Here is a 25,578-nt window from a genome sequence, read left to right on the forward strand (position 1 = left end):
GCATCGCAGTGCTAGAGGCATCACTACAGACCCGGGTTCGATCCCAGGCTGTGTCACAACCGGCCGTGATCGAGAGTCCCATAGGGCGGTGTACAATTGGCCCAGTGTCGTCCAGGTTAGGGGAGGGTTTGGCCGGGGTGGCTTTACTTGGCTCATCGCGCTCTAGCGACTCCTTGTTGCGGGCCGGGCACCTGCAGGCTGACCTCAGTCATCAGTTGAACAGTGTTTCCTCTGACACATTGGTGCGGCTGGCTTCCAGGTTAAGCAGGCGGGTGTTAAGAAGCGCGGTTTGGAGGGTCATGTTTCGGAGGACGCATCACTCCACCTTCGCCTCCCGAGCCCGTGGGGAGTTGCAGCGATGAGACAAGATCGAAATTGGGGAGAAAAAGTGGGTAAAATAACATTGTTACTGCATGCGTGCGTGTGCTTAGATAGGCCGGGACAACTGAGTTAGAGCAGTAAATATCTTGCAGGTAATAGGATTAGAGTTCCAGGAGGCAGTGTGCACGTGGCCAGAGAGAGCAACCTACAAAGCGTTAGCCTCACTTCACTTTACCCTCGGAACACTGGGGGACTGGAACCCAGAATACACTGCCATACACACTAAATAACAACAACAACCAGACACACCATGTATGGTCACACAAGAGAAACAGATATATAAAACAGATAACAACTGCACACTGACAGCATACAGTAAGTGATAAAATGGAGTGGCTAACCAAAGGACCACAAAAAAATCCCAACTGTAATCCTCAAATGACTATGTCAATACTGAATAAATGGTCGGATGTTTGATTTGCTCCAATGACAACAACAACAGAGGACCTAGGTTGCATCCTTGCATCCCAAATGGCACCCTATTTCCTATATAAAATAAATAGGGTGCCATTTGGGACGCAGCCATAGTCTGATGCCTTGCATTCCACTGCGGGCATTCCATTGGTCTGTCTAACCTCTCTAGCTGTGTCCCACTGAGACCCCTTCCTTCCTATTTACTCTCTCACTGACAGAAATGCTTTCCAAACAAACAACCATCTCTCTTCCTATCTGAGCAGTTAGTCCCTAGAGCTCCCTTCCTTCCTTCCTTCCTTCCTTCGTCATACACATCAAGAGCCAAGTCTCGCGTCTTAGTTATCGCTGTCCTGCTTTCTCCATCACAGTCTGTCTGTCCGTCCATCCAGCCACCATTCTCCAACACTCTGTGCTTGTGCTACTTTCTTTCCTACTTTCGATGGATTTCGTCTTTGATAGTAAATTGTATTATGAGGGCTTGAGACATGATGACGTGGCCTATTTCCTACCTAGTGGCAAGGGCACATTTCGGTCAAGAACAGTGTTTTTTTTTTTACCACACTCATTGTGAGTGCACAAACTGTCCAGTAAAATGGACCATTAAATCAGAACAGCACATGACAGGCTGTGTTCGGTTTATTTTAGTAACAAAATGGGATGTTTTGGTTTTCAACTGTCCGCTTGGACTGCAAGAAGTGAATTTGACATTTTACAAAATGGCAGACATACTGAATCTGATATTATTCAACTATTGTAATACATGGAATCCTAAATGGATCCTTCTAGATTCTCTCAGCAACAGGCATTACAAGACAGCCGTGATCAACAACCGTGGGGTCAAGGGGGCTTAGGTTCAGACTAAGTGTCCCTGACACATTATCTAATGAACATGACCGGTGACCTGACACACTGACCAATGACACTTTGTCTGAGAGGGTCTTGGCATAGCAGGGGTTAACAAGGGGTCTTTGGGACAGACAAGTGTCCTCTTCAGCCAATGGTGAGTGAGCTGTGTGCTTCCCAGATCCAATGAAAAGGCCTGCTGCGCTCCTTCCTCTGCCCCGCTGCGTCGCTCCTCTAGCACTACAGTAAACTGGCTTAACCTTTGTCTCTCAGTGATGAAGAGATTAGACGCCCATACGGTTCCCCTGCTGGAGGAAGGACATGGCAATCTGCTTCTTTACACAGGGAAGGCTGTTGTGCTTGTGGGGCTCTTTTCCTCTTTTCTCCTGTACATTCTGCACATACATCTCTCGGTCTCCCTCTGGCCCTCCCTCTCCAATTTCTTATTTTCTCCCTCTCCCTCTACCCCTCCCTCTCCTGCCAAGTGTTAACTGGGCTGAGTTGTCCATCGGCAGCCCAAAGCAGCAAATTTAATATGACATTTTAGTCATTTAGCAGACGCTCTTATCCACAGCGACTTACAGTTAGTGAGTGCATACATTTTTTTTCATACAGCCCGTGGGAATCGAACCCACAACCCTGGCGTTGCAAGCGCCATGCTCTACCACCTGAGCTACACGGCACCTAATATGAAAGTGCAAACTGGCCAGGAGCTTTTTCACAGCTTTTAGAGGAATGATCCACGAGAGAGAGAAAAAGAGAGTGAGAGAAAATGTGCCTGCATACAGCAGGTGCAGGATAAGAGAGTTTCGCAACACAACAGGCAGACAGACAGCCTTATGGGAAGCCGTCCCAGAGTCAAAGTCAGCCAACTTAAAAAAGGGCACAGTTTCAACACCCCAGACCCCCACTCCTTCTGTGACCCTGTGCTAGTGACCCCTAATCACGAGCTGGTAGGTAGGGGATAGCATGACATCACCCTGTCTTAGGGTTTGTTCCACTGACATCATCATCCGGAGGCAGAGGGGAGAACAGGCTGTCCGGGCATTTCAATACCTCGCTCAACAACAGAGGCCCCTTTCAACAGCCGGCCCTGCCCATCCCAGAGCCTCTGACAGTCTCAGCTCCCACAGTACTCTCTGGGGAATTTACACCAATAGGTATCCTCACAGCCATCAACAGGCATCAGCCAGACCCTCCAATATAACCTTAACCCTTTACACTTGTGGGAATTGGCCTATATGGATAGGACTACATTTAAATGTTTCTTACAGAAGAAATATGAAATGCATAAGCATGGTAGCAACAGTTTGGAGAATATGGGAAAATGATTAGTCCAAAGACTGAATTCAAACATTACACTGTTGATTTTATGTGCATTTTACATTTACTGTACCTTATTTTTTTTCTTGTCATTTAGCAGACACTCTAATCCAGAGCTACTTACAGTTAGTGAGTGCACACATTTTTTTATTTTTCCATACTGGCCCCCCGTGGGAATCGAACCCACAACCCTGTCGTTGCAAAATGTGAGGAGAGCCACTAGATTGTAGCTTAGGCTAACCTTGCCCCAATCCCATTCTTATCAAGGTTGGTGTGAAACTGTTATAACATGTGTTCTCTCTCTTCCCTGTGAAAGTCAATATGGTTTCTAGGTCGTGTGGAACATGTGTGATCATTGTTCCAGATGAGGGATTGTTGGAAACTGATTTTTTTTTTGTAACTGACTAATTGACTTTTGCAAGTTTTTAGTATGTTTATAACTATATAAGTGGAGCAATTAATGTGTTATGGGTTAGATGGAATGATTTATGTGCAAATGTATTTGAGGCCAGAGGCAAAGTAGAAGGAGTCTTGAGCGAAAGGGACCGGTTAAGTGGTTTGGGTCCGTTTAAGTGGTGAACTTTACTATAACATTGATAAGAAAAATGCCTTTTACATTTACATTTTAGTCATTTAGCAGACACTCTTATCCAGAGCGACTTACAGTTAGTGAGTGCATACATTTTTCATACTGGCCCCCCGTGGGAATCGAACCCACAACCCTGGCGTTGCAAGCGCCATGCTCTACCAATTGAGCTACAGGAGACTGCCACCCATTCTGAAACAAACTGCAGCTCTTTGTTAAGCGTTGCTGTCATTTCAGTCGCTGTGGTAGCTGACGTGTATAGTGTTGAGTCATCCGCACACACAGACACACTGGCTTTACTCAAAGCCAGTGGCATGTCGTTAGTAAAGATTGAAAAACGTAAGGGGCCTAGACAGCGGTCCTGGGGAATTCCTGATTCTACCTGGATTTTGTTGGAGGTTTCCATTAAAGAACACCCTCTGTGTTCTGTTAGACAGGTAACTCTTTATCCACAATATAGCAGGGGGTGTAAAGCCATAACACATATGTTTTTCCAGCAACAGACTACGATCGATAATGTCAAAAGCCGCGCTGAAGTCTAACAAAACAGCCCCCACAATCTTTTTATCATCAATTTCTCTCAGCCAACCATCAGTCATTTGTGTAAGTGCTGTGCTTGTTGAATGTCCTTCCCTATAAGCGTGCTGAAAGTCTGTTGTCAATTTGTTTCCTGTAAAATTGCATTTTATCTGGTCAAACACCATTTTTACCAAAAGTTTACTAACGGTTGGTAACAGGCTGATTGGTCGGCTATTTGAGCCAGTTAAGGGGGCTTTACTATTCTTAGGTAGGGGAATAACTTTTGCTTCCCTCCAGGACTGAGGGCACACACTTTCTAGTAGGCTTAAATTGAAGATGTGGCAATATCGTCCGCTATTATCCTCAGTAATTTTCCATCCAAGTTGTCAAATGGGCTGCAGCGTGTTTTTTTCTTCTTAGTTTGCCTAGTTGTGTTATTTAACATGCTGTTTAGGTGTGTGTATTTTTGATAAATTCACTCCCGTTAATAGAAGTATAACGTTTATTATGATGATAGTATTAGCATACTTTTTTTTTATTTTTTTTTTATTTCACCTTTATTTAACCAGGTAAACCAGTTGAGAACAAGTTCTCATTTACAACTGCGACCTGGCCAAGATAAAGCAAAGCAGTGCGATAAAAAACAACAACACAGAGTTACATATGGGGTAAAACAAAACAAAGTCAAAAATACAACAGAAATACATATATATACAGTGTGTGCAAATGTAGCAAGTTATGGAGGTAAGGCAATAAATAGGCTATAGTGCAAAATAATTACAATTAGTATTAACACTGGAATGATAGATGTGCAAGAGATGATGGGCAAATAGAGATACTGGGGTACAAATGAGCAAAATAAATAACAATATAGGGATGAGGTAGTTGGGCGGGCTAATTTCAGATGGGCTGTGTACAGGTGCAGTGATCGGTAAGGTGCTCTGACAACTGATGCTTAAAGTTATTGAGGGAGATAAGAGTCTCCAGCTTCAGAGATTTTTGCAATTTGTTCCAGTCATTGGCAGCAGAGAACTGGAAGGAATTGCGGCCAAAGGAGGTGTTGGCTTTGGGGATGACCAGTGAGATATACCTGCTGGAGCGCAGACTACGGGTGGGTGTTGCTATGGTGACCAATGAGCTAAGATAAGGCGGGGATTTGCCTAGCAGTGATTTATAGATGGCCTGGAGCCAGTGGGTTTGGCGACGAATATGTAGTGAGGACCAGCCAACAAGAGCGTACAGGTCACAGTGGTGGGTATTATATGGGGCTTTGGAGACAAAACGGATGGCACTGTGATAGACTACATCCAATTTGCTGAGTAGAGTGTTGGAGGCTATTTTGTAAATGACATCGCCGAAGTCAAGGATCGGTAGGATAGTCAGTTTTACGAGGGCATGTTTGGCAGCATGAGTGAAGGAGGCTTTGTTGCGAAATAGGAAACCGATTCTAGATTTAACTTTGGATTGGAGATTCTTAATGTGAGTCTGGAAGGAGAGTTTACAGTCTAACCAGACACCTAGATATTTGTAGTTGTCCACATACTCTAGGTCAGACCCGTCGAGAGTAGTGATTCTAGTCGGGTGGGCGGGTGCAAGCAGCGTTCGGTTGAAGAGCATGCATTTAGTTTTACTAGTGTTTAAGAGCAGTTGGAGGCTACTGAAGGAGTGTTGTATGGCATTGAAGCTCGTTTGGAGGTTTGTTAACACAGTGTCCAATGAAGGGCCAGATGTATACAAAATGGTGTCGTCTGCGTAGAGGTGGATCTGAGAGTCACCAGCAGCAAGAGCGACGTCATTGATATACACAGAGAAAAGAGTCGGCCCAAGAATTGAACCCCCATAGAGACTGCCATAGGTCCAGACAACAGGCCCTCCGATTTGACACATTGAACTCTATCTGAGAAGTAGTTGGTGAACCAGGCGAGGCAGTCATTTGAGAAACCAAGGCTATTTAGTCTGCCAATAAGAATGCGGTGGTTGACAGAGTCGAAAGCCTTGGCCAGGTCAATGAAAACGGCTGCACAGTACTGTCTATTATCGAACGCGGTTATAATATCGTTTAGGACCTTGAGCGTGGCTGAAGTGCACCCATGACCAGCTCGGAAACCGGATTGCATAGCGGAGAAGGTACGGTGGGATTCGAAATGGTCGGTGATCTGTTTGTTGACTTGGCTTTCAAAAACTTTTGAAAGGCAGGGCAGGATGGATATGGGTCTGTAACAGTTTGGATCTAGAGTGTCACCCCCTTTGAAGAGGGGGATGACCGCGGCAGCTTTCCAATCTCTGGGGATCTCAGACGTTACGAAAGAGAGGTTGAACAGGCTAGTAATAGGGGTTGCGACAATTTCGGCGGCTAGTTTTTAGAAAGAAAGGGTCCAGATTGTCTAGCCCAGATGATTTGTAGGGGTCCAGATTTTGCAGCTCTTTCAGAACATCAGCTGTCTGGATTTGTGTGAAGGAGAAGCGGGGGGGGGCATGGGCAAGTTGCAGCGGAGGGTGCAGAGCTGGTGGCCAGGGTAGTGGTAGCCAGGTGGAAAGCATGGCCAGCCGTAGCAAAATGCTTGTTGAAATTCTCAATTATTGTAGATTTATCGGTGGTGATAGTGTTTCCTAGCCTCAGTGCAGTGGGCAGCTGGGAGGAAGTGCTCTTATTTTCCATGGACTTTACAGTGTCCCAAAACTTTTTGGAGTTAGTGCTACAGGATGCAAATTTCTGTTTGAAAAAGTTAGCCTTTGCTTTCCTAACTGCTTGTGTATATTGGTTCCTAACTTCCCTGAAAAGTTGCATATCGCGGGGGCTATTTGATGCTAATGCAGTACGCCACAGGATGTTTTTGTGCTGGTCAAGGGCAGTCAAGTCTGAGGAGAACCAGGGGCTATATCTGTTCTTAGTTCTGTATTTTTTGAATGGGGCGTGTTTATTTAAGATTGAGAGGAAATTACTTTTAAAGAACAACCAGGCATCCTCTACTGACGGAATGAGATCTATATCCATCCAGGATACCTGGGCCAGGTCAATTAGGAAGGCCTGCTCGCTGAAGTGTTTTTGGGAGCGTTTGACAGTGATGAGGGGTGGTCGTTTGCCGCGGACCCGTTACGGACGCAGGCAATAAGTACTAAGATACTACTAAGATTGTTTAACCCAGAATGAGTGGTTTGAAATGATGAAGTGTCTGGTTTTATGTGTTGATTTTCCTTACTTTAATAGAAGTTTAGAACCTTTTGATAGAAGCTATAATCTAATGCTTACCTTAAAATGTAATGATAATTATCACAGATTGAGTGATAAGAGGAGGGAATGTGATGGAAAATGTTATGTTTGTGCTTTTCTAATAACCATTTTCTGTGTTTATGCAAGTGACTGATTGAACAAATCCTCACTATCAGTATCTGCAATTTGGCAGTACGCCCAGAACCTTGTTTTGAGAACGAAAGGATATCTCAGTTTCAAGGTCTCAGCTTGGAGAGAAGAAGCCTTGTGAGGTATTGGTCTGTCACATGCATGAACCAGTATTGGTCGGTCACATGCATGAACCAAACGTTAATGTTGAATTAATTATGAAAGATGAATAAACTAAATAATGCCTATGTAATGTGTCTGTAAGCAGTATATAAGAGATCTAACGGGACTGCCCCGATAGAGCTCCTGACAGACGTGTACTATGTGCATCAAGTTTGTTGGAACCTCTCCAGCTTGCTGTTAATAAACAATTTTTCATTTAAGATTGACTTCGAGTGTCCCTGCGTAGAATTGGCACGACACCCTTCCCCAGATCTGTGCCTCGACACAATCCTGTCTCGGAGCTCTACGGACAATTCCTTCGACCTCATGGCTTGGTTTTTGCTCTGACATGCACTGTCAACTGTGGGACCTTATATAGACAGGTGTGTGACTTTCCAAATAATGTCCAATCAATTGAATTTACCACAGGTGGACTCCAATCAAGTTGTAGAAACATCTCAAGGATGTAGCTACCTACCATTCAGCTGTTTTTCTAACCTCATTATTCGAGGCATTAACGTTAGGTAGTTAGTAGCTACTGTACTTAATTACAGCTACTGATTGCAGTCTGCCACCCAGACAGCTGGCGTCGGGTAAGTTTGGCTTTATACATAGCTTGGGCTTTGTCGAGTAAGGCTTAAACTATGTATTTAGATTGTAGTTAGGTATTATAGGTAGGCATCGTGGGCTGTATATTATTAGGTATTATAGGTAGGCATCGTGGGCTGTTGTGGGTAGTTATTGTAGGTTAGCATTGTATTCGGCGGTGCCGGGTGTAGCACGAAGCTAGCTAGCTAGCTAACTCACCTCCTGGACTAGCTGGCGAGTAGCTATTAGCAACGGTAGCAACTAAATACAATATCCTTTTAGCCAGCTACATTTGTTCGCAGCGCCGCCGTTTTTCAAACAAAGTCAAGACAGCAGCCATTGCTAGCTAGCCAACACGACCAGCTAGCTGTACTGTAGCAGCTAAATACAATATATTTGTGCTAGCTAGCCAACGTTTAATTATTGCTGCGTTATGAAAGGAACTAGACACGGACACGAATTATCTGTTTAGTGTGTTAACACACTATAGGTAGTTTGTTGTAACCAAGTATTGGTGCTAAACTGTGTGTTATTGGATGCTAGCATGCTAGTTAGCTATAGCGTCATAGTTAGCTAGCTGAATAAAGTAAGTTGAGTCTATTCCTTGAAACATTGAACCGCTGTAGTTCACAACAATTCTAATTTCTAAAGTGGAAGTTGGGAGAGTTTTATTCGGGTGGTTCAGTGAAACAATTATAGTTTCTGAGGTGAAGTTGGGAGAGTTATATTTGGGAGTTTTGGTTTTTACTCTCTCCTTTCCCAGATGTTTAGTTCATTTCATTCCGATCTCCTCTGCATTATTGTAGCCATTTGCTACAGCCTGTCAACTATGCCTCTGCCTATCCCTGTTCTCTCCTCTCCGCACAGGCTACACAAACGCCTCACACCGCGTGGCTGCTGCCTCTCTAACCTGGTGGTCCCTGCACGCACCCCACACCTGGAGTTCCAGGTCTCAGGCAGCCTCTGGAACTGCCGTTCTGCTGCCAACAAGGCTGACTTCATCCCAGCCTATGCTACCCTCCAGTCCCTCGACTTCCTGGCGCTGACGGAAACATGGATTACCACTGAAAACACTGCTACTCCTACTGCTCTCTCCTCGTCTGACCATGTGTTCTCGCATACCCCGAGAGCATCTGGTCAGAGGGGTGGTGGCACAGGAATCCTCATCTCTCCCAAGTGGACATTCTCAATTTTTCCCCTAACCCATCTGTCTATCTCCTCATTTGAATTCCATGCTGTCACAGTCACTAGCCCATTTAAGCTTAATATCCTTGTCATCTATCGCCCTCCAGGTTCCCTTGGAGAGTTCATCAATGAGCTTGATGCCTTGATAAGTTCCTTTCCTGAGGATGGCTCACCCCTCACAGTTTTGGGGGATTTCAACCTCCCTACGTCTACATTTGACTCATTTCTCTCTGCCACCTTCTTTCCACTCCTCTCCTCTTTTGACCTCACCCTCTCACCGTCCCCCCCTACTCACAAGGCAGGCAATACGCTTGACCTCATCTTTACTAGATGCTGCTCTTCTACTAATCTCACTGCAACTCCCCTCCATGTCTCCGACCACTACTTTGTATCCTTTTCTCTCTCGCTCTCCTCCAACACTACTCACTCTGCCCCTACACAGATGGTAATGCGCCGCCGCAACCTTCGCTCTCTCTCTCCCACTACTCTCTCCTCTTCCATCCTATCATTTCTTCCCTCTGCTCAATCCTTCTCCCTCCAATCTCCTGATTCTGCCTCCTCAACCCTCCTCTCCTCCCTTTCTGCATCCTTTGACTCTCTGTGTCCCCTATCCTCCCGGCCGGCTCGGTCCTCCCCTCCAGCTCCGTGGCTTGATGACTCATTGCGAGCTCCGGCGCGGCTCACTCCTGGATCGCGTCCTACCTGACCGGTCGCTCCTACCAAGTGGCGTGGCGAGAAGCTGTCTCCGAACCACGTGCTCTCACCACTGGTGTCCCCCAGGGCTCAGTTCTAGGCCCTCTCCTATTCTCCCTATACACCAAGTCACTTGGCTCTGTCATATCCTCACATGGCCTCTCCTATCATTGCTACGCTGACGATACACAACTAATCTTCTCCTTTCCCCCTTCTGATAACCAGGTGGCGAATCACATCTCTGCATGTCTGGCAGACATATCAGTATGGATGACGGATCACCACCTCAAGCTGAACCTTGGCAAGATGGAGCTGCTCTTCCTCCCGGGGAAGGACTGCTCGTTCCATGATCTCGCCATCACGGTTGACAACTCCGTTGTGTCCTCCTCCCAGAGTGCGAAGAGCCTTGGCGTGACCCTGGACAACACCCTGTCGTTCTCCGCTAACATCAAGGCGGTGACCCGATCCTGCAGGTTCATGCTCTACAACATTCAGAGAGTACGACCCTGCCTTACACAGGAAGCGGCACAGGTCCTAATCCAGGCACTTGTCATCTCCCGTCTGGATTACTGCAACTCGCTGTTGGCTGGGCTCCCTGCCTGTGCCATTAAACCCCTACAACTCATCCAGAATGCCGCAGCCCGTCTGGTGTTCAACCTTCCCAAGTTCTCTCACGTCACCCCGCTCCTCCGCACACTCCACTGGCTTCCAGTTGAAGCTCGCATCTGTTACAAGACCATGGTGCTTGCCTATGGAGCTGTGAGGGGATCGGCACCTCTGTACCTTCAGGCTCTGATCAGTCCCTACATCCAAACGAGGGCATTGCGTTCATCCACCTCTGGCCTGCTGGCTCCCCTTCCTCTGCGGAAGCATAGTTCCCGCTCAGCCCAGTCAAAACTGTTCGCTGCTCTGGCACCCCAATGGTGGAACAAGCTCCCTCACGACGCCAGGACAGCGGAGTCACTCACCACCTTCCGGAGACATTTGAAACCCCACCTCTTTAAGGAATACCTGGGATAGGATAAAGTAATCCTTCTACCCCCACCCCCCCCCTAAAAAATAAATAAAATAAAAAATATTGTAAAGTGGTTATCCCACTGGCTATAGGGTGAATGCACCTATTTGTAAGTCGCTCTGGATAAGAGCGTCTGCTAAATGACGTAAATTTAAATGATCAATGGAAACTGGATGCACCTGAGCTCAATTTCAAGTCTCAAAGCAAAGGGTCTGAGTACTTATGTAAATAAGGTATCTGTTTTTATTTCTAATATTATTCCGCTTTGTCATTATGGGGTAATGTATTAATACATTTGCAAAAAAATCTAAAAACCTGTTTCGCTTTGTCATTATGGGGTATTGTGTGTAGATTGAGTTTTTTTAAAATATTTGTTTATACATTTTAGAATAAAGCTGTAATATAACAAAATGTGGAAAAAGGGAAGGGGTCTGAATACTTTCCGAATACACTGTATATATATACAGTGAGGGAAAAAAGTATTTGATCCCCTGCTGATTCTGTACGTTTGCCCACTGACAAAGACATGATCAGTCCATAATTGTAATGGTAAGTTTATTTGAACAGTGAGAGACAGAATAACAACAAAAAAATCCAGAAAAACGCATGTCAAAAATGTTATAAATTGATTTGCATTTTAATGAGGGAAATAAGTATTTGACCCCTCTGCAAAACATGACTTAGAACTTGGTGGCAAAACCCTTGTTGGCAATCACAGAGGTCAGACGTTTCTTGTAGTTGGTCACCAGGTTTGCACACATCTCAGGAGGGATTTTGTTCCACTCCTCTTTGCAGATCTTCTCCAAGTCATTAAGGTTTCGAGGCTGAAGTTTGGCAACTCGAACCTTCAGCTCCCTCCACATATTTTCTATGGGATTAAGGCCTGGAGACTGGCTAGGCCACTCCAGGACCTTAATGTGCTTCTTCTTGAGCCACTCCTTTGTTGCCTTGGCTGTGTGTTTTGGGTCATTGTCATGCTGGAATACCCATCCACGACCCATTTTCAATGCCCTGGCTGAGGGAAGGAGGTTCTCACCCAAGAATTGACGGTACATGGCCCCGTCCATCGTCCCTTTGATGCGGTGAAGTTGTCCTGTCCCCTTAGCAGAAAAACACCCCCAAAGCATAATGTTTCCACCTCCATGTTTGACGGTGGGGATGGTGTTCTTGGGGTCATAGGCAGCATTCCTCCTCCTCCAAACAAGGCGAGTTGAGTTGATGCCAAAGAGCTCGATTTTGGTCTCATCTGACCACAACACTTTCACCCAGTTCTCCTCTGAATCATTCAGATGTTCATTGGCAAACTTCAGACGGCCCTGTATATGTGCTTTCTTGAGCAGGGGGACCTTGCGGGCGCTGCAGGATTTCAGAACTTCACGGCGTAGTGTGTTACCAATTGTTTTCTTGCTGACTATGGTCCCAGCTGCCTTGAGATCATTGACAAGATCCTCCCGTGTAGTTCTGGGCTGATTCCTCACCGTTCTCATGATCATTGCAACTCCACGAGGTGAGATCTTACATGGAGCCCCAGGCCGAGGGAGATTGACAGTTATTTTGTGTTTCTTCCATTTGCGAATAATCGCACCAACTGTTGTCACCTTCTCACCAAGCTGATTGGCGATGGTCTTGTAGCCCATTCCAGCCTTGTGTAGGTCTACAATCTTGTCCCTGACATCCTTGGAGAGCTCCTTGGTCTTGGCCATGGTGGAGAGTTTGGAATCTGATTGATTGATTGCTTCTGTGGACAAGTGTCTTTTATACAGGTAACAAGCTGAGATTAGGAGCACTCCCTTTAAGAGTGTGCTCCTAATCTCAGCTCAATACCTGTATAAAAGACACCTGGGAGCCAGAAATCTTTCTGATTGAGAGGGGGTCAAATACTTATTTCCCTCATTAAAATGCAAATCAATTTATAACATTTTTGACATGCGTTTTTCTGGATTTTGTTGTTGTTATTCTGTCTCTCACTGTTCAAATAAACCTACCATTAAAATTATAGACTGATAATTTCTTTGTCAGTGGGCAAACATACAAAATCAGCAGGGGATCAAATACTTTTTTCCCCTCACTGTATATAGAACAAGCAAAATAATAAGAGCCCTAGAATTGGGCCATGTGTGGCTCAGAGTGACTGGTAGGGTTTAGAGTTATTTATGAGCATTGACAGCTTTTCTCTCCTTCTGAGCCTCAGAACTACAGGGGCCCTGTAACACGCATGCAAACACACACACACACACACACACACGCGCACACCCTGGCCGTGACCCCACTCTCCGAGGGTGTCTCAGGGGGAGTTAGGATTAGGGCTGTTACGGTGACCGTATTACCGCCACACCAGCGGTCACGAGTCATGAAGGCAATCAAATTCCACATAACGATTTAGTCATGGTAATTAAGCTTATCCATGCTCTGATGCTGCTGATGGTCTTTAACAGCCTACCATACTTGCTAACTGCCTGGTATTTTTTCCCCCTGCGCGTTTCGAGACAGGTGCATGATAATGGTCCATTCTAAATCAAAACAAATTTCACACATATATTATTTAGTATATGTAAAGATTAAATCAAGTCTGATGGGTGACAATATTAGCTTATCACTTGTGAATGATATATTATCACTTGTGAATGATGCCCAGTGTAAGGCAACAAGCAATGAATGCCTTTTTTTTTGGACTTTTTAAAATCATAGTCGCACACCTAATGTAGCCTAGCCCATAGGTCTATATGTTTTCATAAGGTTTGTATCACAACTAAATTGGCCAAATAACTTCCTAAAATGAAGCACATTAATCCGCTTTACAATAGGTGTAGAGCCTAACTGTCATACATATCAGCGCGTGAGTTTCAAGTTTGGGGAAGATAATTTTCACCATAAAGATGCACCTTTATAATAAAAGCATTACATGCATAATTGCATTCGCGGTCATGTTGGATAATGGTGTTTTTCCGCTAATGGAACATTCGTGCTTATAGCCTACTGCCGTGTGTACATTGTGTGAAGAATGTGAAGAAATTTGGAAAGTTCTTCCAATATCTTCAATATGCGCCTCGGATTTGGATAAGGACGTGCTCAGTTGCGTCCCCTATATGTCTTTCTTCACTTGTAGCCTGTTAGAAAGACCCGATCACGTCAATGAGTGCCATGTGAGTGAGAGATGCTTCGGAGCACGCAGCAGGGAATTGTAATTATTATATTCAGCCCAAGGGCACAACAGCCACTGGCCGCAAAAGTAATGGATTTTTTTAGGGGGCATTACGGCCACACAAAGGGGATGCCGCCAGAAAATTCGAGGCATTATCAAGTGCTTGTCAAATTGTGAATGAGAAACAGATGAAGTGTGTACAGCCTGCGCAAAAAACAAAGCAGAGCTCATGCCTTTTATGTGACCTTTTTCAAATCATCATTAGTTGCATCATGCAGCCGTAGAATGTTTTAAAAATCAAAACATATAGCCCAACTTTTGTATCACAACTAAAGTTACATAAATAACTCTAAATTAAGCATATAGGAGGACCTGTTTCTTTGTTACCCGCTCAACACAGAATAGCCACATGTGCGCACTTGTCACGTCTACACCCGCTCCCCCTCTCCGGTGCTCGATGTCGCCGGTCTACTAACAACCAGTCCTGGCAACCCATCTTTACCCACACCTGGCAACCTTCATTATGCACACCTGCGCCTCATCATTAGGCACACCTGGACTTCATCACGTCCCTGATTACTTCCCCTTTATCTAGCACTCCGTTGTTATCACCCACCAGACAATGTTTCCTGTTAGACTCTTCTCTTGTTTTGTATCGTTCCATGTTCTTCGTCATTAAACTCACTAACTGCACTTGCTTCCTGACCCCCTGCATCTACATTACAGCACTCCCTCAAATCGTTTGGAGAAAATATCCTTTCTATTTTATTCAGCTTTGTTCAATTGTATTCTTCATACTATAAAATAATATAAAATAATGCCACAGAATTCTAAGGAAATCTTGTCCGCTAAATGAACTTTAGAGCTTTCACTCTAGTGGTAGCATGAGACAGAGTCTACAACCCACACAAGTGGCTCAGGTAGTGCAGCTCATCCAGGATGGCACATCAATGCGAGCTGTGGCAAGAAGGTTTGCTGTGTCTGTCAGCGTAGTGTTCCAGAGCATGGAGGCGCTACCAGGAGACAGGCCAGTACATCAGGAGATGTGGAGGAGGCCGTAGGAGGGCAACAACCCAGCAGCAGGACTGCTACCTCCGCCTTTGTGCAAGGAGGAGCAGGAGGAGCACTGCCAGAGCCCTGCAAAATGACCTCCAGCAGGCCACAAATGTGCATGTGTCTGCTCAAACGGTCAGAAACAGACTCCATGAGGGTGGTATGAGGGCCCGATGTCCACAGGTGGGGATGGTGCTTACAGCCCAACACCGTGCAGGACGTTTGGCATTTGCCAGATAACACCAAGATTGGCAAATTCGCCACTGGCGCCCTGTGCTCTTCACAGATGAAAGCAGGTTCACACTGAGCACGTGACAGACGTGACAGAGTCTGGAGACGCCGTGGAGAACGTTCTGCTGCCTGCAACATCCTCCAGCATGACCGGTTTGGCGGTGGGTCAGTCATGGTGTGGGGTGGCATTTCTTTGGGGGGCGCACAGCCCTCCATGTGCTCGCCAGAGGTAGCCTGACTGCCATTAGGTACCGAGATGAGATCCTCAGACCCCTTGTGAGACCATATGCTGGTGCGGTTGGCCCTGGGTTCCTCCTAATGCAAGACAATGTTAGACCTCATGTGGCTGGGGTGTGTCAGCAGTTCCTGCAAGAGGAATATTATTAGGAAGGCATTGATGCTATGGACTGGCCCGCCCGTTCCCCAGACCTGAATCCAATTGAGCACATCTGGGACATCATGTCTCGCTCCATCCACCAACGCCACGTTGCACCACAGACTGTCCAGGAGTTGGCAGATGCTTTAGTCCAGGTCTGGGAGGAGATCCCTCAGGAGACCATCCGCCACCTCATCAGGAGCATGCCCATGCATTGTAGGGAGGTCATACAGGCACGTGGAGGCCACACACACTACTGAGCCTCATTTTGACTTGTTTTAAGGACATTACATCAAAGTTGGATCAGCCTGTAGTGTGGTTTTCCACTTTAATTTTGAGGGTGACTCCAAATCCAGACCTCCATGGGTTGATACATTTGATTTCCATTGATAATGTTTGTGTGATTTTGTTGTCAGCACATTCAACTATGTAAAGAAAAAAGTATTTAATAAGATTATTTCATTCATTCAGATCTAGGATGTGTTATTTTAGTGTTCCCTTTATTTTTTTGAGCAGTGTATAACAAAAATGGACTGGCTAATATGCACACATACTGTAATACACAAAAGGCAGACCGATGTATCAACTCCCACACATAGACACACAGAGATACACAGATAAAAATACACTAACTAATACTAACATAGAACAGAAACCCAAGTCCATGCCAAAATTCACTTGTATAATCACAAAAGATTTCACAAAGACATTCATGTGCACATGTACAAATACTGTAATCTCAAAAGTACACAAACAGAATAACCACAGACTGAAATTACATCCAATTACATGTACAAATAGAAAAGCAAACGTCTATGAGCACAAAAAATACACCATCAACAAATGCTTTTTTCACACACAATCAGTACATTTATATACATTCAAATATATCCACCATCTGTAAAAACAACATCCACAGCCAGCTGCATCTCCAGAGTATCTTTTGAGGTTTTTATGACTTGTGTTTTACGATGGAATATGACGTTTTTAATTTCACCGCTTGTGCAAGCCAGTTACTTGTGAGGTTGTTGACACTATAATTCAAGTGTGGTTTTTAAAAACTCTTTTGGCTTGTTTGCTTTTTTGGGGGGATTGAATGTACAACTTTCTACTCAGTGACAATTCGAATCAGGTTGATTTGATTTGCTCTGGCACTGTATTGATGTACATCTTATCATGCCATGTGGTCCTCTGTAGCTCAGCTGGTAGAGCACGGCGCTTGTAACGCCAAGGTAGTGGGTTCGATCCCCGGGACCACCCATACACAAAAATGTATGCACGCATGACTGTAAGTCGCTTTGGATAAAAGCGTCTGCTAAATGGCATATTATTATTATTATTATGCCATAGTGCTCAGTGTGTGTGAGGTGTGCTAGGCTAGGAAGAAAATAGAGAAAGAAGAGAGAAAGCAAGGTCATGGTAGAGATTTGGCAAAGGAGTGTGGATGAGAATAGAGAGAATTCAACTTGTTAGAGATCGAGTGCATGGAAGGCCAGAACAGGACGTTAGAGTGGAAGGAGAGAGTGGGCAGCAGGGAGAGAGAGGGGAGAGAAGGAGGGGTTGGAGAGGCAGGGTCGGGCCCAGCTGCTGTTGCTAGGCTGGCAATCTCCTCCTGCACCCTCCTGGCTCCTGGCTGGTGTTTTTCAAAGGAAGCTGGCTCAAGCCGAGGCATTTCACTGGTTCCTGCACACACAGAGTGCCCATTGAGGCCTGCTCCTAGTCCTAACCACACCAAGACCCAAGCTGGGGCCAGTGGAGGGCTTGGCAGGGGGGGCTGCAGGGCTAAGGCCAGGGGGGTAAGGGGTGTGGGTGAACATATACAATGCCCCCTTTCTCCACCACCTCCCCCCATGCCCACTCCCTTTCCACAACTGCAGGGCATAGCGGTGGCACAGCCAAGCAGGGCACAGTTGCAAAAACAGGCACACAAAGAGAAAAAGTGACAGTCCCAAAGAGACAGATGCAAAGACAGAGTCACATTTACGATAGAACCCAGAGAGAGATCAGGATGAGCATAGACATGTAGTGTCCCTCACCGAAACAACATGATTCTGTATAAAGGCTAACTGACATAGCTACTACTCTTCAAAAACATACATGCGCACACACACACAACCTCACTAGCACACACATGCATAGTAAGGGAGTAGTGGCGTGACGCAGTGAGATGAAGTGACCCATTGTGTAGGAATGTTTTGGCCTCATGCAGGACTGTATATTCAGCTACACCAGAGGCCTATCTGGGTTGGCTTAGCACACCTTCTCTGTGGAAGGCAGGTCTGGGATCAGTTAGGCTACTTCAACAATCTTACAGCTGAACCAACAGTTGGAGAGGAGACCCTGGATCTCCTTGCTGACTCAATGAATGGATGGATACATGGAGGAATGAATGGGTGGATGGACCTTTGCAGTACCTTTGAATGTACACTATTTCTTCTGCTCATCTGTGCCTAAGTATGTGATGGCAGCCTGTCTGAAGTAGGCTGTAGGTGTTCAGGCAGTTTAACTGGTTCCATTCACCTTTCAAGACCCAGAGCAGGGCAGTGGATCTGAAACTGACTCTGGCCATGGCTAGTTTAGGGTTGTGTGAGAGGTCAAACCCGACCGTCCGGCAGCACCCCACCATTGACCCCATGGAAGTCATGACCAGGGGGTCAGCAGCTCTGTTACCATGGCATCAGCATGCGAGGATCAGCAGCAGGTTACTCAAGCAGTGACTCAGGCATTCACATCTGCCTTGTTAGTCTACATTACTGTACACGTACAGTAAGTAGCCACCATGCATTTCACAACCACACATTCAACCAAAAAATATCATTCAAATAAATGAGGTATTCTATCCTTTTGTTGCACCCAACAAGTTGTCAGAGTTGTCAGTATCATCCCTGTGGATATCAAAGTAGCCATGCCAGTGTTTTGTTGTTCAGCCTGGGTAGGGCTGGCTGGGTCTTACTGGGGTGTTACTTGTTGGGTTAACTAATCCTGAGCAGCTGATCTGTGATCTGTCTAGTCACTCGCCAATCAGAGGCAGTGGCAGCAGCGCGCCGGCGGCGTCAGGAGCAACAAGAGGAGGGGAGGGGTTCAGCAGCCCAGTAGTATCCTGCTGTGCTCCAGTCTGGACCCCTGCTGAGTGGGGAAGGGCACTCCCGGTGTGAGAGCTGGGTGTAGGATCACGCACACACACACACACACACACACAGAGAGTATGCGAGCGTAGTATGTGAGCGGAGCTGAGCGGTCGGAAATCCCGCTCATCGCTCACCTCCTTTCCAACCGCTCTGCTAAAAACCGCTCCGCGCTCACAGGGAAAAAAACTGCCGCTCCAAATTAGCTCCATTCATTAAAATCACAATTTAACCAACACCCATCTTTTTTTGTGACTACCTGGACTTACCATTGGGTTTTGAAGTATTGAAACCAAACCATATGATTTGAATGAAAAGTATTTTAATAAACATGAAAAGGTAATGTAAGAAGCGCTCGTCATTTCAAATAGGCTACATGTCATATTAAACAGCATATAAACTCTAAATACACTATATACACAAAAGTACGTGGACACCCCTTCAAATTAGGGGATTCAGCTATTTCAGCCATACCTGTTGCTGACAGGTGTATAAAATAGAGCACACAGCCATGAAATCTCCATAGACAAACATTGGTACTGAAGAGCTCAGTGACTTTCAACGTGGCACCGTCATAGGACACCGCCTTTCCAACAAGTCAGTTCATAAAATGTCTGCCCTGCTAGAGCTCCCGGTCAACTGTAACTGCTGTTATTGTGAAGTGGAAACGTCTAGGAGCGACAATGGCTCAGTCGCGAAGTGGTAGGCCACATAAGCTCACAGAATGGGAACTGTTCGTCGGGAGCTTCATGAAATGGGTTTCCATGACCGAGCAGCCGCACACAAGCCTAAGACCACCATGCGCAATGCCAAGCGTCGGCTGAAGTGGTGTAAAGCTTGCCACCATTGGACTCTGGAGCAGTGGAAACGTGTTCTCTGGAGTGATGAATCACGCTTCACCATCTGGCAGTCCGACGGACTAATCTGGGTTTGGCGGATGCCAGGAAAACGCTACCTGCTCCAATGCATAGTGCCAACTGTAAAGTTTGATAGAGGATAAATAATGGGCTGGGGCTGTTTTTCATGGTTCAGGCTAGGTTCCTTAGTTCCAGTGAAGGGCAATCTTAACACTACAGCATACAATGACATTCAAGACGATTCTGTGCTTCCAACTTTGTGGCAATAGTTTGGGGAAGGCCCTTTCCTGTTTCAGCATGACAATGCCCCTGTGCACAAAGCGAGGTCCATACAGAAATGGTTTGTCGAGATCGGTGTGGAAGAACTTGACTGGCCTGCACAGAGCCCTGACCTCAATCCCATCGAACACCTTTGGGATGAATTGGAACGCCAACTGCAAGCCAGGCCTAATCGCCCAACATCAGAGCCCGAATGCTTTTGTGGCTGAATGGAAGCAAGTCCCCACAGCAATGTTCCAACATCTAGTGGAAAGCCTTCCCAGAAGAGTGGAGGCTGTTATAGCAGCAAAGGGGGGACCAACTCCATATTAATGGCCATGATTTTGGAATGAGATGTTCACATACTTTTGGTCATGTAGTGTAGGTCAGGAGCCAGACAGAGAGCCTAAGAAGGAATGCAAATGATTTATTTAGGCTATATTATTTCAAGGCTATAGCCTACAAAGAAATACATTGTGAAGCATTTGCGAGTGTGACACACAGGGAGTCAGGGACATTAAGCTCTCAGCATTTAAACAACATTTTGTTGTATTAAATCATTATAGTCTATAAATTGCGCATATACGCTGTGAAATACAAATTAAACAATAAATTAGGCTCAGTCTACAGTGCCTTTGAATTCATTTTTAGAAACAAGTCTGTAGCTTCAGGCTCATGTGATGGTCCCTGGAGAGCACTAGCTGAGCCACTGGGGATGCTAAACACCCTTTTGGACACTCTTGCCAGGCTGGGCAGGGATGCAGAGTTTTTTTTTTTTTCTAATGGTAGGCCTAAAGGTTTTTAGGCAAAATAACCCAGTTTAAATGGTAAGCTCCTTGAAAGTTGGAATATGCCAGGCCTATTGGGCCAAAATCAATTATGGCCTGTTGCATAGATAATAGAACAAAAATGAAGTAAACTTTTAAGAGATCTGATTTTTAGTTTATAAATACTTTGCTACAATGACACACTTAATTAACTACCCACCTCGTTCCTTTCTTTTAGCATGTGCACATAGTAAGTACACAATCATGCTTTCGGGATACGTGTCTTTTCAGATTCCACAATGATTCTTTAGTTGTGGACACTACATCACCGCACTCCCTCTTTTGGTCCTCATCTTTGTAAGTCACCTTGATTTTGCACCTGTGTGTTTTATCAGTTTCTTTATGAAAATATTTAGCGACCTCCATGACAGTAGCTGAAGCAAGGGGCTATAGCAGCACACAAGTAGACTACAAATGCATGCTGGGCCGGGCGTGCCCTGAGCTCATTAAGTGAGTTCTACTGGAGCGCTATTGGAGTGGCCGAGAAGGCCAAGCTTCCAGCCTTTGGGAATCTCGCTCCGAGCTCCAGTCAAATTGGGCACGCTCCGCTCCTCGCCCAGCTCACATACTCTGGTGGTAAGTAACATATTATTGTTGCTGTAGCTTCATCAATACATGACCAATGCACATTGGTATATGACCTTAGACAGCCCTCTGGGCCACTCTCCAGACCACACAGCCTCCAGACTAATTATAGCCATGGGAGAGAGTGGCCATCTAGGGCCCTCCCTTCTGCCTGTGACCTCTCAGTAAGAGGACAGGGAGCATGGGACTGGCCAGTGACATGTAGGACAGGGCCCTGGAGACTGGAGAGCACTACTCAGTCACTCAGACATGAGGCATATCCACTATATCAGTCAATAATCTACAGTATACAGTTAAGTGTGTAAGTAGTGTGCGTGCGTGTGCTCGTGTGTGTGTGTGTGCGCCCATGTGTGTGTCCGTACAGGCTGTGCTATGACATCATGCGGACCCTCTATTGGGAACCACTCGTTTCACCGGGCTGTTTCCTGTTCCCATCAGCCAGCAGCAGTGTGGGCTGGGAATTCCTGCATTCCAGAGACAAAAGGGTTTCACAGCGCTGTCACTGACGAGGTGTTTTACTGTGGCCCTTATGAGCGTCGTAACGGAGGTGAGCAACAGCCATGTAAAAAAGGAAAACAAGAATCAGCTCACAGAGGAGCCAAGAATGTGGTCGTTACCATTCAAAAGGTACTTGTTAAAACCAACTGGGACGTTAGGAGGAGTAGAAGAAAGTCTTTCTAGATGACTGAAAACAAACCAAGAAGTTATGGACCAGTGTTTCCCCTAGGATTTTTTTCAGCAGCGGTGACATTTTGTCATGGGGCTGAGAGAACATGTGGAGTTTTACAGCAAATTTCCTGCAATTCTACACATTTTGCCATGGCTTATGCTGTGTTCTTATGCTACCTGAGTGACTCAAACATAACAAAACCATGACATTTTGGGAATTCTGGATTCTCCTCAACTGTCTCCTTTTTATTTTGGTGATTGTTAGTTCTCAAAGATAATCTTTTTTTTTTTTTTTTTATATATAGCTCCAGTATCTTTTCTACATGATTTATATCTGGTTTTAGTCATTTAAGTTTACACTGAAAACGTTTTACCATCGCCATAAACAAACATACATACATACATACATATATTAAACACATATATATGTAATCATATTTTTTGGGGTGGTGGCAATGATTTAGCAGCGGTGGCCCACACTAAATGAATATAAGGGAAATACTGAGTTATATGTCTAGAATGCGGGCTCTGCTGCTTCCTCACCATGGTTTGTTCACTTATTCTATGTAACCACAGGAGCTCAGAACGACTGCCCCTCTATGAGCAAATGGATGTCTTACCAGTAGAGCTCAGAGGAACTAAGCTAAGAACTCATGTTTCCCCCCTGGACAGGCACAGTCCTCCCAGACAGCAACAGTAACAACAAAAGGGGAAGTTGACAGTGTTTTTAGACCATAGCACCTGGATCATCCACAGCACTCTTCTAAATTACCTTTAGGGCAGAAACAAATTATGCTACGGCTGATTGGAGGCCTCTCTGCAGCAGACAGAGAAGAAGTCATCCTGGAGTTCCAGTGGGCCACACAGCTCCACCACATACAAAGAATCACTGTTCCAGCAACCCACCCAGGCAGGGAAGGAGGGGGGGGGGGACACTGAAGAGAAACAAGCCTGTCCAAGCAATTCTGTTTACTGAGATGTTACACAGACTGACAACCCAATTAGGATGTCTTTGTTGAGAGAGTAATCTGCCACCGTTTTCTGCCAGCATAGAACACAGATTCAGCATGTACACTGACTGGCTTCTTCCAGTTTGTCTGTGCAGTAAACAAGTCAGTGGCTTAAAGGAAGCTCTTTCATGGAGTATAATTGAGTGGTTTGAGACTGATTGACATTTGGTGGCTGGAATGAAAGGTTACAACTCATGAGTGTGTCAATTATGATTCTGAGGGGTTGATAGGTTAGGAGTTCAACAGGGAGGCAGGGAACACCAGGGGCAAAGCCAGCATTCTAAATTTTGTTCTGGTTAGGAGTACTATAGGAGAACACAATAGAGACCCATCTGGTTTCTGTCTAAATGACAGAGTGCCAGTTAGTGCAACCTGGTGCCTTTATTCTAAAAAAGAGAGAGAGAGAGAGAAGCCAGCTCCACTCTGAGTATATGTATGGGGTCTGAAAAGGGGGTTGGCACATTGTGCATGTGTGTGTGCCCATTAGACAGCCACATGGACCACCTGGCTGTCTGTTTGGAACAGATGAACTAAGACACACCTCTGTGTGTATACTGGAAGTGAGATGCCAAACTGTGCCATGGGTGATATTACTGCCCCACACAGCACCCTTCAGTGCCCAGCGGTGGCTGGCACTCCCATTGTCATTTCGATAACACGCCCCCAACACCCTAACGCACAACAGCTGCAGAGCACAGAGCCAACATAGTTTTACAACAGAGCAGCCAAAAGCCCAAAAAATGAAGCATTAAAATGTCCTTCTGATATATTTCCTGTATTAATTCCAATGGCCATGTGTCTCCTGCCTATCTCCCCAGACTAAGATATTGAGATGCTATAGCTATTTCCTCTGCTCATCAAATTCTCTTTGAGGTGGACTGTGTTATGCTCAGATCATTACCAAAATGACTGAATTGTTAAGCATAATGTTCACATCAATGACGTCACACCATCTGAGTAAGTTGGAACCAGTACAGTCCTATTTCACTTTGTTAGGTATTGATATTTATAAGTATTGCATCATTATTTCTTCCTCTCCCTCCCTCTGACACACACACACACACACACACACTTATGCCCCTTTGGGGACTTGCGAGTCCCACATGTGCAGCTGCAGACAGTGTTAGTAAAACCGGGTTAGAGAATAACTAACTGTAGATGGCGTGTTGTTTTCAATTTTCTCTCACTGAGAGCTAGCTTGGCCATCCGGAGACCACAGCAGAGTATACATAATCCCTTTGTCAGAGACATTGTTCAGCTACACCCCCTCAACTTTTAACATAACATGTAAAAGCAGCACAGCTGTGATCTCACTCAGTAAACTGGCTCATGTACTGTACACAGTTGTAACAGCTCAGGGGGGAAGTGAGAGCCTATCCACCTTACCTGGTCCCTGCCACATCATACACTCAGTCTGAGATAGACTGCATGCCAAACAGCTTTACCTCTCTCCCTGTCTTTTGACACCCTAAGCTTGAAAATGTCACCACTGAAACGCCCTGCATGACTTGGGTCAGACTGCAAAGATATGACATGACAACACTGCACATTCAATGGCAGGTGAAAGAAGAGAGAGGATATCAGACAGAGCCTGTGAGAGAGTCTGGAGGGACTGTCTATGAGGACTGACAGTGACAGCTTCCATAAGGACTGGTCGGCTACATTACCTGTAAACTCAGGGCGATCTGGCGGATGTACATCATGTTCAGGTCCTCCAAAATACGCAGTTTGTCCTCCATGTCTGCGTATCTGTCCATTGGCATCCCTCGAAGAGGTATCCACAAATTGAGTTAGCCTATACTTGAAATGTTCACTTCCAACCCTCAAAATGTACTTAATATGTTACAAATTAAAAGCGTTTATGGGAGCTGAGTACTCAAAGCCAAGAACGCTCACGGTGGGAGATGAAAACAAACATGAAAAAAGAGACTGTACTTTCAAATTAGATCCATTTTGATAATTTGCTGATAGATAAAGTAAAGTACAGGTCGCGCGACGCACAAGTGTCCAAAAACAATTAGCATACACCGTAACCTTTTCGTCTTCTGAAGTATATCCAAACCAGTTTCTCTGTGTTAAAACTTCCAAAGTCCACAACACGCAGAGCCGTGGGTCGCCCTAACAGCATACAGTAACACTGTTCATAAAACATACAGCTAGTCCACAGTGCATATTCTTGCCTACTTTTTTTTTCAAGCAACAAAGGGCTTCTCAAACACCCACAGTCAACCCTCCTCCTTGGCAGTATGGGAAAGAATGGTGCTTTTTTAATGCAATTCTTCTCTTTGCGTCCTTGCGTCCTGATTGAGAGTGCTGTCTGTCCGCTGTGACAAGACCTCTCGACAAAAGGGCATCGCCTCCGCGGGAGCGAACACCACAACAACTCCACTGTGCGC

At 45.5% G+C, this 25,578-nt stretch overlaps 1 protein-coding gene across 1 annotated transcript in view; it reads right to left on the minus strand.

The window, feature by feature from the left end:
- Positions 1-25,020, minus strand: part of LOC311144536 (rhotekin-like) — an 80,370-nt gene extending 55,350 nt beyond the window's left edge. Inside the window, exon 1 of the mRNA XM_084180558.1 lies at positions 24,850-25,020. Coding sequence (XP_084036684.1) covers positions 24,850-24,945 — 96 coding nt within the window. The 5' untranslated portion in view covers positions 24,946-25,020. The remainder of the gene's footprint in view (positions 1-24,849) is intronic.
- Positions 25,021-25,578: the final 558 nt, after the last annotated feature.

This window comes from Coregonus lavaretus (assembly GCF_964263955.1).
Source record: "Coregonus lavaretus genome assembly, chromosome: 17".
NCBI classification, from domain to species: Eukaryota; Metazoa; Chordata; class Actinopteri; order Salmoniformes; family Salmonidae; genus Coregonus; species Coregonus lavaretus.